A 19,123-nucleotide genomic window follows, 5' to 3' on the forward strand; every position below is an offset into this window, starting at 1 on the left:
TTTTCTGCTTGGTCATTTCCATTGTTACCTTCCCAGGCTGGGTCATATGTGACTTTCTTGTAAATTAACAGATTCATTAAGAAGGCAGAGCAAAGCTTTATTATGAACAGACTTCTCCCTATCTTAGCTACTGTTGTATCAACGTGTTTTGACCATGACAGTTTACAATCCAGGGTTACTCCAAGCAATTTAGTCACCTCAACTTGTTCAATTTCCACATTATTCATTACAAGATTTAGTTGAGGTTTAGGGTTTAGTGAATGATTTGTGCCAAATATCAATGCTTTAGTTTTTGAAAAATGAAGGACAAACTTATTCCTTGCCACCCATTCTGAAACAAACTGCAGCTCTTTGTTAAGTGTTCCATGCATTTCAGTCGCTGTAGTAGCTGATGTGTATAGTGTTGAGTCATCCACATACATACATAGAAGCATATAATACTTCTGTCCTCCTGCAAAATAACAGGGTGATAGATTACTGAAGAAACATACCAGTTGAACGCTATGGAGAATACTTAGCCACTAGATGACACTGTCGCATAAGGAATTAAGCTCAATAGGCCTATTGCAAAATGCACTGATAAGGCACTAGACTTAAGATAAGTGTCAGCTCCGAGATGACTGGAAAATCCACTGGATATATGCAGTGAGTGACTGTCCTCACCTTGTCACAAAGTATATATTATTAGAAGAGATATCGACTGGCAGAGAGACAGAAAAAGAAGATGGCAATATAAGCATTAGAGAGCTACACCTTGATTCAGGATTCTGTAACAGATTGCATAAACCGGGTGGTTCTATAACCAGGTTAACTCTGAAAAACCTCATCCGACATTTTTTGTATTGACAGAAAAGCAATTGATTAGCCAATATTGTTCAAAGTTGTTCTGTTAAATGTATGTAAGTGATGGAAGAGACGGACCAGTGGCCGGAAGGGTGCTGGTACAAGCCCCAGGCCAGGCAATGAAAGTGGCAACTGAACTGTCAACCGAAGGGCTGCTGGTCTCTGGTCCCAGGTGCCATTTATTGTCATTGTATCCTTGAACATGGATCTTAAACTGCGGTAATCCTCCAGCAGCGCTGTTGTGCTTTTGTTCTGTGTTTGTGTGTGGTTGGGTATTATGACAGCAAAATGATACATTTCTGTTGAAATGGGGACAATAAATGATCTGTTTTATTTCTATGTACTGGGTACACATGTAATAAATCATTACTTGTTTGTTAAATTTTTTAATCATCACATACACTGTATAAGTGCAGTCAAATCAAAACAAATCACAGTTTATTTGTCACATGGCCGAATACAACAGCTGTAGACATTACAGTGAATGCTTTTATACAAGCCCTTAAACAAGAATGCAGTTTTAAGAAAAATAAGTGTTAAGTAAAAGATGGATAAGTAAAAAATGTAAAATAACAAATAATTACACAGCAGCAGTAAAATAACAATAGCGAGGCTATATACAGGGGGTACCGGTACAAAGTCAATGTGCGGGGGCACCGGTTAGTCGAGGTAATTGAGGTAATAGAGGTAATATGTACATGTACAGAAGGCCAGCATCCCGGAGTCGCCTCTTCTCTGTTGACATTGAGACTGGTACTATTTAATAAAGACTACAGCTCAGCGTAGACCCTTCCAACCTCATCACCAAGCTGGGGACCCTGGGACTGAACACCTCTCTCTGCAACTGAATCCTGGACTTCCTGACGGGACAGTCCCAGGTGTTGAGGGTAGGCAACAACACCTCTGCCACACTGACCCTCAACACAGGGGCCCCTCAGAGATGTGTGCTTAGTCCCCTCCTATACTTTGTGTTCACCCATGCCTCCAACACCATCAGCAAGTTTTCTGACGACACGACAATGGTAGGCCTGATCGCAGATGCGATGAGACAGCCTACAGGGTGGAGGTCAGAGACTTGGCAGTGTTGTGCCAGGACAACAACCTCTCCTTCAATGTTAGAAAGACCAAGTAGTTGATCGTGGACTACAGGAGAAAGAGGGAAAAACACACCTCCATCCACATCGACGGGGCCACCTCTGGTGGCATGTCTTGTGGGGTATGCATGGCTGTCCGAGCTGTGCGCCAGTAGTTCAAACAGACAGCTTGGTGCATTCAACATGTCAATACCTCTTACAAATACAAGTAATGATTGAGGGTACTACAGAGGGTTGTATGCACTACAGAGGGTAGTGCGTAAGGCCCAGTACATCACTGGGGCCAAGCTTCCTGCCATTCAGGGCCTCTATACCAGGCATTGTCAGAGGAGGCCATAAAAATTGTCAAAAACTCCAGCCACCCTAGTCATAGACTGTTCTCTCTGCTACCGCAAGGCAAGCGGTACCGGAGCGCCAAGTCTAAGACCAAAAGACTTCTATAAACAGCTTCTACCCCAAAGACATAAGACTCCTTAACATCTAATCAGACTATTTGCATTGCCCAACCCCCCCCACCCTCTCTTTTACGCTGCTGCTACTCTCTGTTATTATCTATGCATAGTCACTTTAATAACTCTAACAACATGTACACATTACCTCGACTAACTGGTGCCCCCGCACATTGACTCTGTACCGGTACCCCCTGTATATAGTCTCGCTATTGTTATTTTACTGCGGCTCTTTAATTACTTGTTCCTTTTATTTCTTATTCTTATTCAGATTTTTTTTAACTGCATTGTTGGTTAAGGGCTTGCAAGTAAGCATTTCACCTGTTGTATTCTGCGCATGTGACTAATCAAATTTGATTCATTTTTTTTATCAAGTCAATCTCTCCTCCACTTTGAGCCAGGAGAGATTGACGTGCATATTATTAAAGTTAGCTCTCTGTGTACATCCAAGGGCCAGCCTTGCTGCCCTGTTCTGAGCCAAATGCAATTTTCCTGAATCCCTATTTGTGGCACCTGACCACACGACTGAACAGTAGTTCAGGTGCGACAAAACTAGGGCCTGTAGAACCTGCGTTGTTGATAGTGCTGTTAAGAAGGTAGAACAGTGCTTTATTATGGACAGACTTCTCCCCATGTTTTGACCATGACAATTTTAAAATCTAGGGTTATTCCAAGGAGTAACGTCACCTCAATTTGCTCAATTTCCACATTATTTACAACAAGATTTAGTTGAGGTTTAGGGTTTAGTGGATGATATGTCCCAAATACAATATTTATGTTTTAGAAATATTTCGGACTAACTTATTCCTTGCCACCCATTGTGAAACTAACTGCAGCTTTTTGTTAAGTGTTGCTGTCATTTCAGTCACTGTAGTAGCTGACGTGTATAGTGTTAAGTCATCCGCATACATAGACACACTGGCTTTACGCATGTCGTTAGTAAAGATTGAAAAAAGTAAGGGGCCTAGATAGCTGCCCTGGGGAATGCCTGATTCTTCATGGATTATGTTGGAGAGGCTTCCATTAAAGAACACCCTCTGTGCTCTGCTAGACAGGTAACTCTTTATCCACAATATAGCAGGAAATGTAAGTTTAGTCACATGATTTCTCAGTTTGCAGTACATTTGCCAATTGGTTGTGCAGCCAGACTTATTTGCCAATCCTTTAGCCTCATCCCTCTCAACCATACAATTTTCAATTCCTCATCAATCCACAGGGATCTAAAAGTTTCTACAGTAATTTTCTTAATAGGTGCATGCTTATTAGTAACTGGGATAAGCAATTTCATAAATGTGTCAAGTGCAGGGTCTTGTTGCTCCTCATTACACACCACGGACCAACAAATATTATTTACATCAACAACATAGGAATCACTACAATCTTCTTGTAAGACTTGTTATACACTATTAGGGCCAGACTTTGGAACTTTGGTTTGCCTAGATATGGCTACTATATTGTGATCACTACATCTGATAGATCTGGATACTGCTTTCAAGCACATTTGATTGTATGTTTGTTTATTCCATGTGTAACTCTGTGTTGTTGTATGTGTCGAACTGCTTTGCTTTATCTTGGCCAGGTCGCAGTTGCAAATGAGAACTTGTTCTCAACTAGCCTACCTGGTTAAAAAAAGGTGAAATAAAATAAAATAATTTTAAAAAAACACTCTGCACCACTAGTAAAGATGTGATAAGTACATGTTGATGATTTCATTAATTTGCAGTTTGTAACTACCCTGGTAGGTTGACTGATAAGCTGAACCAGGCACTGGTTACAGTTTGAAGCTTTTTCTTGAGTGGGCAGCTTGATGAAAGCCAGTCAATATTTAAATCACCCAGATAATATACCTCTCTGTTGATATCACATACATTATCAAGCATTTCACACGTTATCCAGATACTGACTGTTAGCACATCGTGGTCTATAGCAGCTTCCCAGAAGAATGGGCTTTAGGTGAGGCAGATTAACCTGTAGCCATATGACTTCACAAAGTATTTAACATGAGACCCTCTCTAAGCTTTCAAGGAATGTGGTTCTGAATATAAACAGCAACACCTCCACCAATTGGCATTTCTGTCTTTTCTGTAAATGTTATAACCTTGTATTGCTACCACTGTATCATCAAAGGTATTATCTAAGTGAGTTTCAGAGATAGTCAGAATATGAATGTCATCTGTTACTAGCAAGCTATTCATTTCATGAACCTTGTCTGTTAAGCTACATATGATAATGTGGGCTATTTTGAGCATTTTTCTGGGATGCTTGTTTGTTTTCATTGCATTCCTGGGAAGTTTAGCAGAAGTAGATATTCTCATGTTATTTATGTTAGTGCAGGGTGAGCTGCACACAGTGGACTTCCTCGTAGGGCACATCGCCTCAGTGCTAACAGCATAAATCTGGTCAATGGGCACGATTGCTGCATACAATAGCATTCATGGCAGTTAGAGGGACATAAATTAGGTTATTTACATTGTGTCTACCAACGTCCCTGGTATAATGTACATTTGCTAAAGCATTATGACGACTCAGCGACACAATGGTAAGGATTAATTCAGCTGGTCTTGGGTTATTGATAAATCATTGTCTCAACGCAGCCATATAATGCTGTGAAAGGATCCATGAACTCAAATGATTTGGGTGGATCCCATCCTCCTTATAAAACGTGTTTTGTTTCCAAGCGGTATAGAAATTGTCAACAAAAGTTAAACTCATTGAGCTACAATAATCACTTAGCCAGTGGTGAAGAGAAAGAATCCTGCTAAAGCGTTCAATGCCATGATTCAGAGAGGGCCCAAGGCCAAAGATGATGGGTCTTTCATTAGTGTCTAGCAGAGAGTCAATCAGCTCTTTAAAATCCAGTTTGAACTGTTCAGAGCTACCCTTCATAATGTCATTAAAACCCACATGGAATACGATAGAATCAATTTCCATGTCCTGACATAGTACATTCGGGAGCAGCTTAGTAATGTCATTTCCTCAACCTCCGGGATAAGTCATTGTTTTTGCACCAGGAACAGTCACATTTCTTACCATGGAGCTGCCCAAAATCATGGCTGGCAAGAAGTATGAAGAAATCCGTCCACTCCCACGCTTCACAGGATTCGGAGAACCCTTTAAGGATGGGCAAGAGGCAGGATAACTTGAGCCAGCAGCTCCCGGGCGCCTGGTGCAGGCCTCTGACAGATGGAGAAGCCCTGCTCGATCCAGAGGTTGCCGACGTCGACTTCAAAATCGTAGGGGAAGCAGTAGGAGTAGCACAGCAGCCGCAGACACAAGTACCCCCAGTGACGAAGGTGCAGGAAGATATGGCTCCCGAGTGGCGCAGCGGTCTAAGGTACTGCATCTCAGTACAAGAGTCAACACTACAGTCCCTGGTTCAAATCCGGCCTGGGTTTGGCCGACATGGTAAATAAGTATTTGTTCTTAACTGACTTGACTAGTTAAATAAAACAAAACCCACTTTTACACTCATAATATGCTGCTGCTACTCTGTTCTTTATTTTACTCTTATTATTATCTATCTTGATGTCTAGTCACTCCAAAAATAATATGTAAGCCACCAAGCAGTATTGTCTGTAAGGGAATGACAAAGAGGATATTAGACTTCCATGGGCAATCGTTGTGTACTGTCTGTATTCCTACTGTAGCAGCACGATGCAGAATATGACACATCTCACAGACACACGTTAGCTAGCTAGCTACATAGGCATAGTTACTCAAAGACTAATATGAGTCATGAAGCCATTATTTTACTCTTCGTCATCATCACAATATTTCTCAAATTTTGCTCATAATGAAATGCACTGAGGCTAGCCAGACTAGCTATAACATTAGGCTACTGTACATTTTGGATATATTAAACAAAGCTAGCTTCACTTGGCTAGCTTGGCTTGTAGTTGTACTAGCAAGCCCCGTTATGGCTGAATCGATCACTAAATTATATTGTCCTGAACAACACTGTCTCGTGTAGCTCAGTTGGTAGAGCATGGTGTTTGCAACACCAGGGTTGTGGGTTCGATTCCCACGGGGGGCCAGCACAGAAAAAAAAAATGTATGAAATGTGTGCATTCACTACTGTAAGTCGCTCTGGATAAGAGCGTCTGCTAAATGACTAAAATGTAAAATGTAAAAATGTGTAAAAAGATAGCTTCTATTGTTAGCTAGGTACCGACAGCAAAACAACTTACTTGTTTGTCATTTACCCACCTAGCCGCCAGTCTCCAGAACCCCTCTCATCACAATCAATCTTCATGAATCATCAGGAGTAGCCATTGTAATTATTTATCAATCTTGGATAGACAGTGCACATAGCTCCCCTGAACCTGTAGAAACTAGTACCACCCCATTTGAAAAGCCCACCTTTCGAGGGTGGGAACACGGTTGGACAAGGAAGATGGGCTCCCGTCAGGCTATAGTCTTTACAAAGCCAGGGAAAATGAGTCAACCTAGATTTCTGGCAACGTCGTGGCAGGTAGGAACATCGTTGAGACAAGTCCAATGGTCAGTGGTCACAGACGTCAGTTCAACGTCTAGTATTGATTTACATTTGGTTGAGTTGTCAACTAACATGAAATCAATAAAAAAAATCACTGTCATTGGATTTAGGTTAAAAGTTGGGTAAAACAAAGATGATATGACTTTAAGTTGATGACTTTTTGCAAAACCAATTAGTTTTCCACACTTTGATTCAATGTCATCACATACATTTTTTGGATTGAATTGACGTGGATCCAGAAGCATGTCAATAAATTGTGTTAATTACACAGGACATATTTGGAGGCTGTTACTGTAATAATGACAGGGAGCATGCTCTGTTATGTGCACTGTGAAGTGCGATTTCTGCTCTCATTGTAGTAGCCTATACCTTTCCAGTTTTAGTTTTTATGGTTTTACTGCAAGTAGCCTAAGGTGTCGATTATTATTTTCTCCAGCAGTGCAATTTATTTGTAGGAGTTGCTTCAAGCCGTGAAATCAGTCACAGGTTGCACTGTTTTGCAGCGTCTGAGAGCGAGGGTCTTTGGTGAGAGCGGTTCACTGTCGCTGTAGGACCAGTTTACCTCATTGTGCGTTGACATCGCGTCGTCAGACACAGGCTAGACATAATAGAGCTTGAGTGCCTGAATTTAAATCATTCTTGGCCGACTGTACATGCAGATTGCACTTAGTTTTGCATGGTCAAGAAATAGTTATAAAGGTTGTAGAGACCAAAGTGCGCGGAAAAAAATGGAGAGAGAAACGACATCTTTGAAGCAGCAATATTGCTGCACAGCTGTTATGAACGTTATCTCGTCTTTATTCTCTGTAGCGTCCCTTGCGTTTTGCATATTATTAAGTGTACAAACATCAGCGATCACGGACAGGGTCCTGGATTTGGAAACTGGACATGGCGAGCAAATCTTTCACAGGGTCCCCAGCTTTTCTGTGGATCAGTTTAATTCATTGATTCAAGAGAGAGTGGATGAGCTCCTGTCACAGGTAAGCATCTCACGTGCACTTGCTAGCAATATGGCCAGGTTGGCAAATGACTGAACGCTTGTAGGCTATGATTATTTATTTAACAATATGAGTGTATTCCCTAATCGGTTTTAATCTTTAATCTACCCTCTGCTCTTCAAGTTTATGTAATGTAGCCTGATGTTGTTTTTTTTTTAATTTACAGCGCTCCTATGAAAATTTATCGAAGATACGGGTTGCCCGACAAGTTAGCCATACTCCTGATTGCAACTGTCCCCCAGGTAAGAGCACGTTTATTAATACACCTTTACCATCACAATGTGTTATTGAGTTTGTTTAACAATAGTGATAAAGTAGCCTATCATAAGGAAGCTATCCTATTGTAAGAATGCTATCCTGTAGGCCTATCTACCTTTTGTTAAGAACAGTGTGCGCACTAGCCCGTTTATGCTATAGACAATGCTTTCAACTACATTGATCAAGAACATCAGTCACATTGCATAGGAGACATGAGACAACCATGGTGGTTTACATAGCCTTTACATTTATTAACCTGCATGGGGCAATGATGTATAAATACTGAGCGGTCTATTTTCAAACAATTTAATTCCTAGAGCAAATACCAGAAAATATAGTTAGCCTAATATGAAGCTCCCAAATGTGTTATTTTATGATAGGCTACAATTGCTTTTTTCTATGTATTTAAATTATGGGATGCGCAAAATGGGTAGATGTTAAGTCAGTATGCAGTATAGACTATTGCCAGGTCCCAGAGGAGAGACTGGTGCCTTAAGAGCATGATGTGACACTATTCTTGTCTTTCCTGGTGTGTTGATAGTTGAGGGGAGTTTGAAGGATGCAGACAGCTGAATCACTGCTACAGCAAACAGAAAGAGCAATGTTTAACAGCTATACATGGAGGCGCCGAGAAGTTGTGTGAAGAGTGGGCAGTGTCTCAAAGCCTGCTCAGTACTCTTGCATATTTTACCCTCTGATAGGTTACATAGCCTACAGTCATGCACATGTGCTGATATTAGTCACACACAGAGCAAGGATGCAGACAACAGTAGACTAATTGTGTTCATGTAGACCATAACTATTCTTTAGCCATAAAAAGTGATTTGATATTTTTGTGTTAGATCGATACAGGCTAAGGGCAGGCATATGATTGTAAAATAAATAAAAACCCCACATGTTCCTCAAAATAACCTACCCTACTGTCTGCTATACCACACTGTCTGTTATAAGGATTACTTTTTTCAAGGTATTTATTACACTGTATAACCTTGATAATCCACTGAAATAACCAGTTTTCAACAGCAGATGGAAACACTTATTCTTGGAATACTGATCAAGATCACAATAATAAGGGATTATATGCGGTTATGTGCTTTTGAGGAGATTATGTTGGGGCATTCTTGCTACACTGTCCTCTTGCTTTTATAGAATCAATAGAGGCACACTCTGCACACTGTATGACATACATTTCTAGTATAAAACAAGCATTTGTCACATTAGTACATTGTCTATGCAATTATTATTTTTCTTGAACATTGCTCATTAAATTAATAACATTGTAAAAGACATTGAACATTGTTGTATTAGGCTATTGCTTGCTGTGCCGTTAGAGCGAATGAGGAACAAGAATGATGGATGGCTCTGCAACATGGGTCACATTATTATTAAGTGCACTTTTGTCCATCAGTCATATCTTACACATGTTCATGATCAAGAAACTCAACCAGGAGGATATATTAGATGAGGTAGTCTGACTATTCATTGTTGAGCTTTGCTCCTAAAGACCCACATGGTGTACATGCTTTTGTTCCAACCATGTACTCATACACCTATTCAATTAATGAAGGGTTCGATGATTAGTTGAATTGGGAGTATTTTAGTGTAAAGAACATCACACTGCTGGCTAGTGATTACCACTTCCTCCTGATTCGGCTCATACCCAAGGTTTGAACCCAGAACCTCTGCCACGCAAACACACGTGACCACCTTACCCAGTCACACCATTGAAAAGCTAGCTATTTGGCAGGGGAAGTGTGGACACATCCCCATGTGCTACACTAGGCTAGAACAAAAGCCTGTACACAAGGATTTCACCGTCGTTATCATATGAAGACATCAATGGAAATATTTCAATGGGTTGTAAGAGTATGGTATGGTGCAGTGTTGTACATTCTATAGCAAGTCCAGCTTTCACTATACTACTGCCAATGCTTGCTTGGAAAGCCTCATTTTTAAACCAAGTGCCTCCTTTCTCTATCTGAATGGATTCACTCAACGTAATCCTTGCTGTGGTTACAGCCTGTGGCTCAGGCACAGACTTTTGCAGGGGAACCGTAATGTCTTTTTCACAGTCTGCCAAGAGTTGATGGAGCTGAACCTCAGACAGAGAGATGGGCCATAGCTTCAGGATATTCTCCAGGTTGGCACTTCCCATTGCAAAACATTTCAGGTTTAGCACACAAAGTAATCTGTGTTTAAAGTGGAACTGATAGCGTTTTAACTACTTTCCAGATATGAAACAACAGCCAATCATAATTTCAGTCAAAAATATGAAATTCCTAGTTTATGCTACAAAACCAACTTTATAAGAGGTTTTAAAAATAGATTCTATATTTGACTCAACGAATCCATGATGTACACTAAGGCATTGTTGGCAGAATAGATGGATGCAGTTCAATGCATGATTAATATAATTCACCAATACATTTCTGGTTAGTTAAAAAAGTATTGCTATCAGGTTGTAAATCACAGCTGGCTTGGTACATCATTTGCTGCCTCCATTCGGGATGCACTTTCAGTGACTCAATATTCTGGACAAAAATGGACGAATGTATCTAAGGCTGGGAATGTCAATACAATCAAACTAGCAAGGGAAATTATCACAAGTCATTCATAACGTGGCTAATAGGCTAGCGTATCTATTTATATAGCAAGCTAAAAACACGGAGCCTAACGTTAGCTAGACAGCTAGCTAGCTGCTAGGAGGATGTAATTTCATGCCATTGGAGCAGTGGGTGAGTGACTGAGTTTTCCCCCTCATATCGTTTTTCGGTGGCTATACACAGCTAGAGATGCAGCTGTCATTTGGTTAGCTAGCAAGAACTTGAACGATTGTAATTGTTAGCATATCTCTTGCATTTGCAAATTCAGAACAACTGATGAATTTACGAATGCGCAACACCCTCTGAATATGACTGGTGTCAGTAAACTTAGACAAAAAAAGTAATAATTAGTCAAGAACGCTCAAGATAACATTTAAACAGCCTAACCAGCTCTGCTACGGCGAGTAAAATTATCAGAGTGAGGTGTTCTCTCATTTGTGTCTGGAAGTACAGTGAGGGGAAAAAAGTATTTGATCCCCTGCTGATTTTGTATGTTTGGCCACTGACAAAGAAATGATCAGTCTATAATTGTAATGGTAGGTTTATTTGAACAGTGAGTGACAGAATAACAACAAAAAAATCCAGAAAAACGCATGTCAAACATTTTATAAATTGATTTGCATTTTAATGAGGGAAATAAGTATTTGACCCCCTCTCAATCAGAAAGATTTCTGGCTCCCAGGTGTCTTTTATACAGGTAACGAGCTGAGATTAGGAGCACACTCTTAAAGGGAGTGCTCCTAATCTCAGTTTGTTACCTGTATAAAAGACACCTGTCCACAGAAGCAATCAATCAATCAGATTCCAAACTCTCCACCATGGCCAAGACCAAAGAGCTCTCCAAGGATGTCAGGGACAAGATTGTAGACCTACACAAGGCTGGAATGGGCTACAAGACCATCGCCAAGCAGCTTGGTGAGAAGGTGACAACAGTTGGTGCGATTATTCGCAAATGGAGAAACACAAAAGAACTGTCAATCTCCCTCGGCCTGGGGCTCCATGCAAGATCTCACCTCGTGGAGTTGCAATGATCATGAGAACGGTGAGGAATCAGCCCAGAACTACACGAGAGGATCTTGTCAATGATCTCAAGGCAGCTGGGACCATAGTCACCAAGAAAACAATTGGTAACACACTACATCGTGAAGGACTGAAATGCTGCAGCACCCGCAAGGTCCCCCTGCTCAAGAAAGCACATATACATGCCATCTGAAGTTTGCCAATGAACATCTGAATGATTCAGAGGACAACTGGGTGAAAGTGTTGTGGTCAGATGAGACCAAAATGGAGCTCTTTGGCATCAACTCACCTCGCCGTGTTTGGAGTAGGAGGAATGCTGCCTATGACCCCAAGAACACCATCCCCACCGTCAAACATGGAGGTATAAACATTATGCTTTGGGGGTGTTTTTCTGCTTAAGGGACAGGACAACTTCACCGCATCAAAGGGACGATGGACGGGGCCATGTACCGTCAAATCTTGTGTGAGAACCTCCTTCCCTCAGCCAGGGCATTGAAAATGGGTCGTGGATGGGTATTCCAGCATGACAATGACCCAAAACACACGGCCAAGGCAACAAAGGAGTGTCTCAAGAAGAAGCACATTAAGGTCCTGGAGTGGCCTAGCCAGTCTCCAGACCTTAATCCCATAGAAAATCTGTGGAGGGAGCTGAAGGTTCGAGTTGCCAAACGTCAGCCTCGAAACCTTAATGACTTGGAGAAGATCTGCAAAGAGGAGTGGGACAAAATCCCTCCTGAGATGTGTGCAAACCTGGTGGCCAACTACAAGAAACGTCTGACCTCTGTTATTGCCAACAAGGGTTTTGCCACCAAGTACTAAGTCATGTTTTGCAGAGGGGTCAAATACTTATTTCCCTCATCTCAAATCATTTTATAACATTTTTGACATCGTTTTTCTGGATTTTTTTGTTGTTATTCTGTCTCTCGCTGTTCAAATAAACATACTATTACATTTATAGACTATGGGGAATTGTAGCCTCCTCATCCTTATGCAGCTTGCCTGCCAATGCATATTTGTCCCAATGAAGCACCCAACCTAACTGGTTTAAATTGGCTAGCTTGCTAGCTAGCTACAGTGAGGGGAAAAAAGGTATTTGATCCCCTGCTGATTTTGTATGTTTGCCCACTGACAAAGAAATGATCAGTCTATAATTTCAATGGTAGGTTTATTTGAATAGTGAGAGACAGAATAACAACAAAAAAATTGCTTGTTTGTATAAATGCCTACTGTAGCTCTGATTGGCTATAGCAACCAGTCTGTGTAGATGTTTTTATTCAGTTTTATTTACTGCAGTGTCTACTAATTGTCCAAACACATGGCTGCTTTCCCACTCTATATTGCTATAGAATTTTCACAAATGCCTTAGAATGTTAGGGAATTACGTATACTAAGAATTTATGAAAATGTAAAAATGACTATATCTAAGTGGTCCCTTGTCAGATTTTTTTTTTTTAAGTGCCGTTCTTCCTGGGGGTGTGTATGAACAGATTTTAATAACATGTCATGTTGCTAAAATGCTGTCAATTCCACTGTAAATGCAACAATGTTTCACACAAGTTATTTTCAAAGAGATTGCTAACAACAGCAAGTGCTCTGCAATAAAAGACACAGTTACACTCACCAGATGATGATCATTTGAAACTTCTTATTGAAAGTTATTCTTGAAAGGGGAGATGCTAACAAATGAGCAACAACATCGTCTTTGATAACATCTGCTGCAGCCACTGCAAACTAGCCGTCAACAAAACCTAGCTAGCTCGACCATAGGAAAACTACCGTTCGCTATTGTGCAGTGACCTGTTGGCCTTCAAGAAGGCAAATTTTTCCATATGTTTTTGTAAAAACGGTCCCACCCATTAAGTCAAATTGTGATTGGTTAATTCTACTGTCACTCCAAAATTTTGCCCTAATACCGTTAAATGGCAGATGCCTTTATCTAGCTTCAGATGGCCTAGCCAATGGCTGACTTAGCTAGCTAGATTTATCTCCCCAGAGACCAGCAAAGAAATTGTTTTTTTCTTCAGTGTTAACCCTTTCCTTTCCAACAAAATCTGAAGAAATTAAATCAGAGCATCATTAAAAATAATAATAACATTATTTTATTATAATAATTATTTTATAAATCCTTAGCCCTTCTCTGAAGGCATAGTAATTGATCATTACAGATATTTGTTCTGACTCTACGTGTTTTTCTCGTCTGTTATCGCACAGTAAAGCCTGGTTTATTTTGCAGTGGCAGTAGCAACACACAAGGCTACACAGACACATGCCCAACATGTCAAACAGCCAGAGGAATCACTCCCTCTCAACTCTCTGTGATGGGATTGGGTTACAAGCTAGTTCTTTTCCCTACAAACTCTCACAACCGGATGGCCGTGTTTGCGTTTTACCTATCTTTTTAGACATCGGCAGCAACTACTAAAGCAGGTCATTAATAAGTGGCAGGTCAGATTGAGCCATCTGTGTGGTTTGGCGCTGGGAGGTGCATGCATGCATGCATACATTGGCTGAGTAATTACTGAGTGCAAGGTAAAGGAAAGCAGACTCCCAGCTAGCCACCAGAGACAGCTGCTTCTCATTAGCAGTAGGGCCTGGAGACATGTGCTGGAGTCTGGGACCACAGTGGGGGGGCCATCCTGGACTGCAGTCTATAGTGGTGCCCTCTTTTTATAGTGTGGTCTGTCTGTGTGTGTGTGGATGTGCATGCGCACATGCAAAATGGAGGGACAGACAATGAGATAAAAAATAAACATTAAGAGCATTCGCTCAGGTTAGAGAAGAAGAAAAGGCTGATAGCATGACTTATGAGCAATGCCAGGCTGCACTGAAAATGTAAGCACTGTGCACTGTACAACTGTTCCCTGTAAATGTACAGGATTATACTGTAAACTCTTTGTTTTACAGTGAAGTTCTCCCTGAAATTAAAACAATACATCTTGGGTCAAACGTTCCCACAATAAGTTGGGTGAATTTTGGCCCATTCCTCCGGACAGAGCTGGTGTAACTGAGTCAGGTTTGTAAGCCACCTTGCTCGCACACACCTTTTCAGTTCTGCCCACAAATTTACTATGGGATTGAGGTCAGGGCTTTGTGATGGCCACTTCAATACTTTGATTTGGTTGTCCTTAACCTGTTAGGGCTAGGGGGCAGTATTTGCACGGCTGGATAAAAAAAATGTACCCGATTTAATCTGGTTACTAATCCTACCCAGTAACTAGAATATGCATATACTTATTATATATGGATAGAAAACACTCTAAAGTTTCTAAAACTGTTTGAATGGTGTCTGTGAGTATAACAGAACTCATTTGGCAGGCAAAACCCTGAGACATTTTCTGACAGGAAGTGGATACCTGATGTGTTGTATTACCTTTAAACCTATCCCATTGAAAAACACAGGGGCTGAGGAATATTTTGGCACTTCCTATTGCTTCCACTAGATGTCACCAGCCTTTACAAAGTGTTTTGAGTCTTCTGGAGGGAGATCTGACCGAACAAGAGCCATGGAACGATGATGGCCCATTAGACACCTGGCGCGCGAGTTCATGTTGGGTACCCTCGTTCCAATACGTTATAAAAGAGTATGCATTCGTCCACCTTGAATATTATTCATGTTCTGGTTAAAAAAGGCCCTAATGATTTATGCTATACAACGTTTGACATGTTTGAACGAACGTAAATATATTTTTTCCCCTCGTTCATGACGAGAAGTCCGGCTGGCTTAGATCATGTGCTAACAAGACGGAGATTTTTGGACATAAATGATGAGCTTTTTTGAACAAAACTACATTCGTTATGGACCTGTGATACCTGGAAGTGACATCTGATGAAGAGAATCAAAGGTAATGGATTATTTACATAGTATTTCCGATTTTAGATCTCCCCAACATGACGTCTAGTCTGTATCGCAACGCGTATTTTTCTGGGCGCAGTGCTCAGATTATTGCAAAGTGTGATTTCTCAGTAAGGTTATTTTTAAATCTGGCAAGTTGATTGCGTTCAAGAGATGTAAATCTATAATTCTTTAAATGACAATATAATATTTTACCAATGTTTTCTAATTTTAATTATTTAATTTGTGGTGTTGTCTTGACTGCCGGTTATTGGAGGGAAACGATTTCCTCAACATCAATGCCATAGTAAAACGCTGTTTTTGGATATAAATATGAACTTGATAGAACTAAAAATGCATGCATTGTCTAACATAATGTCCTAGGAGTGTCATCTGAAGGAGATTGTAAAAGGTTAGTGCATCATTTTAGCTGGTTTTATGGTTTTGGTGACCCTGTCTTTGAATTGACAAAACATTACACACAACTCTTGTAAATGTACTGTCCTAACATACTCTAAATTTATGCTTTCGCCGTAAAACCTTTTTGAAATCGTAAAACGTGGTTAGATTAAGGAGATGTTTATCTTTCAAAGGGTGTAAAATAGTTGTATGTTTGAAAAATTTGAATTTTGACATTTATTCTGATTCAAATTTGCCGCTCTTGAAATGCACCTGCTGTTGATGGAGTGCACCACGGGGGGGACGCTAGCGTCCCACCTAGCCCATAGAGGTTAAGCCATTTTGACAACTTTGGAAGTATGCTTGGGGTCATTGTCCATTTGGAAGACCCATTTGCGACCAAGCTTTAACTTCCTGACTGATGTCTTGAGATTTTGCTTCAATATATCCACATAATTTTCCTGCCTCATGATGTCATCTATTTTGTGACGTGCACCAGTCCCTCCTGCAGCAAAGCACCCCCACAACATGATTCTGCCACCCCCGTGCTTTACGGTTGGGATGTTGTTCTTCGGCTTGCAAGCCTCCCTCTTTTCCCTCCAAACATAATGATGGTCATTATGGCCAAACAGTTCTATTTTTGTTTCATCAGACCAGAGGACATTTCTCAGAAAAGTACGATCTTTGTCCCCATGTGCAGTTGCAAACCGTAGTCTGGCTTTTTTATGGTTTTGGAGCAGTGGCTTCTTCCTTGCTGTGCGACCTTTCAGGTTATGTCGATATAGGACTGGTTTTACTGTGGATATAGATACTTTTGTATCTGTTTCCTCCAGCATCTTCACAAGGTCCTTTGCTGTTGTTCTGGGATTGATTTGCACTTTTCGCACCAAAGTAGGTTCATCTCTAGGAGACAGAATACGTCTCCTTCCTGAGCGGTATGGCGGCTGCGTGGTCCCATGGTGTTTATACTTGCGTACTATTGTTTGTACAGATGAACGTGGTACCTTCAGGTGTTTGGAAATTGCTCCCAAGGACGAACCAGACTTATGGAGATCTACAATTGTTTTTCTGAGGTCTTGGCTGTTTTTTTATTTATTTTCCATCAATGTCAAGCAAAGAGGCACTGAGTTTGAAGGTAGGCCTTGACATACATCCACAGGTACACCTCAAATTGACTCAAATGATGTCAATTAGCCTATCAGAAGCTTCTAAAGCCATGACATCATTTTCTGGAATTTTCCAAGCTGTTTAAAGGCACAGTGAATTTAGTGTATGTAAACTTCTGACCCACTGGAATTGTGATACAGTGAATTATAAGTGAAATAATCTGTCTGTAAACAATTGTTGGAAAAATGACTTGTGTCATGCACAAAGTAGATGTCCTAACCGACTTGCTTAAACCATAGTTTGTTGATCAAGACATTTGTGGAGTGGTTGAAAAACGAGTTTTAATGACTCCAACCTAAGTGTATGTAAACTTCCGACTTCAACTGTAAGTATTCAACATTTTTTATTATTTCACAATATACAACGCACAAGGCAGGATCACATTACAAATTCGAGCCGCCTTGGCGACACTAACATACAATATATCAATTATTTGAGTGCACAATGATATTTACAGAAAAGAAGTAGAGTTTACAATACAAAATATTCTGTATTATTCTCAGAAAATAAATAGTCATCCACCCATTCCCTTAGCATGTAGTTCCGTTGCTTGCTCAAGAGTTGTTGATTTCTGATAGGGTTTTGCATAATACATCCCATGCATCAAATGTATTTGCCCGAGCTTTGTTTATCACTGCCACTGATAAATAGGTGGCAACATTACTTTTCACGGAACACGTTCATACCAAGCTGAGCGCTCTGTATGTTGATCCCCATAATGTTTATCCTACCCCAGGACTGCTTTACTGATGGCAAAATATTTTGACCAGCTGACATTTGCAGCCTAACCCAAATACATATCCAGCCAGCTAACCTAACCAGCCAGCCAACTCAGCTTGCTAGCCACGTGCCAGCCACCTGCCTATTAGTCATATAACCAGAATGCTAACCGCCAAGTTAACAAATCCACCATGCCCCTCGTACCAAATTAACTACATTGTCGCTGAATAACAAATAAACATGGATGATGTTAGCTAGTTAGCTTAGCATTAGTTGTGTCCATCTTACTAGTTAAGATGGGCCTTCATGCGAGGGGGTATTCAAGGAAGGAGGGGGGCCGTAGTTGTTCGTTTCTTCCGTCTGCAGTGGGGACAATCTGGAGGAATGGGGGGCAATGACTGGGCACCTTCTCTTGTAGTTGTCCTCAGCTGTAAGGCATGCCTTTGCTTCCTCCACAGTATGGAATTCTTGGAGTGTTCCATTTTTCCTGATCTTCAGGATGGCTGGGTATATCAGGAATGGGCGAAGTTCTCTTGCTGTCATCTGTCGTTTGACATGGTCGAAGGATTTCCTCTTCAGTTTGGTTTCATTGCTGTAGTCTGGGTAGAATGCCAGATTGGATCTCTCGTGTCTCGGTGGGTTCTCGAGGGCTCTGGTTCCCCACAGAATATCCACTCGGTCCTCATATCTTATCAGGCAGAATATGAGGGCGCGGGGACAGCTACTGTCATTATTGCCACTGTAGATCCTGTGTGCCTGTTGAATTTCAATATTCCTCCATTGTAACAATGGTATCCATTTTGGTAGATTCTCCTGAAGAAAACCTTTTGCGTCAGAACCCTCTGCGGCTTCTTCCAGGCCCACCAGATGTATGTTCAGTCTCCTCTCTCTGTCTTCAATCAATGTCATTTTCTCCCGCAGTTGCTTCACTGCATCTCGGCAGGTGGCAGCCCTGGCGCTAACATGCATCTCATCACAGCACATCACAGTTTTCCTCTATGATTTTGCCTGTGCTTAGCTCCATTCCGTTTCCTTTTTCAAAAAAAAAACTCCCTAGTCCTTAATGGTTATAAGCATACCCATAACATGACTCAGCTACCACTATGCTTTAAAATATGGAGAGTGGTTCTCAGTAATGTGTTCTGTTAGATTTGCCCCAAACATAACACTGTATTCAGGACAAAAAGTTAATAGCTTTGCCACATTTGTTGCAGTATTACTTTAGTTCCTTGTTGCAAACAGGAT

General features: G+C 40.9%; 1 protein-coding gene across 17 annotated transcripts in view; it reads left to right on the top strand.

Moving 5' to 3' along the window:
- The first annotated feature begins 7,411 nt into the window (after positions 1–7,411).
- col25a1 (collagen type XXV alpha 1 chain) overlaps positions 7,412–19,123 on the top strand; it is a 456,448-nt gene continuing 444,736 nt past the window's right edge. For all 17 annotated transcript variants that reach the window (XR_001322145.2, XR_006760436.1, XR_006760437.1 and 14 more), the window contains exons 1-2: positions 7,412–7,861; positions 8,046–8,121. Coding sequence is in view for 13 of the 17 variants with exons in the window: in XM_045701252.1 (XP_045557208.1) it covers positions 7,535–7,861; positions 8,046–8,121 (403 nt within the window). In the remaining 4 variants the exon portion in view is untranslated. The remainder of the gene's footprint in view (positions 7,862–8,045; positions 8,122–19,123) is intronic.

The sequence above is a fragment of the Salmo salar genome, chromosome ssa18 (genome assembly GCF_905237065.1).
Source record: "Salmo salar chromosome ssa18, Ssal_v3.1, whole genome shotgun sequence".
Lineage (NCBI taxonomy): Eukaryota > Metazoa > Chordata > Actinopteri > Salmoniformes > Salmonidae > Salmo > Salmo salar.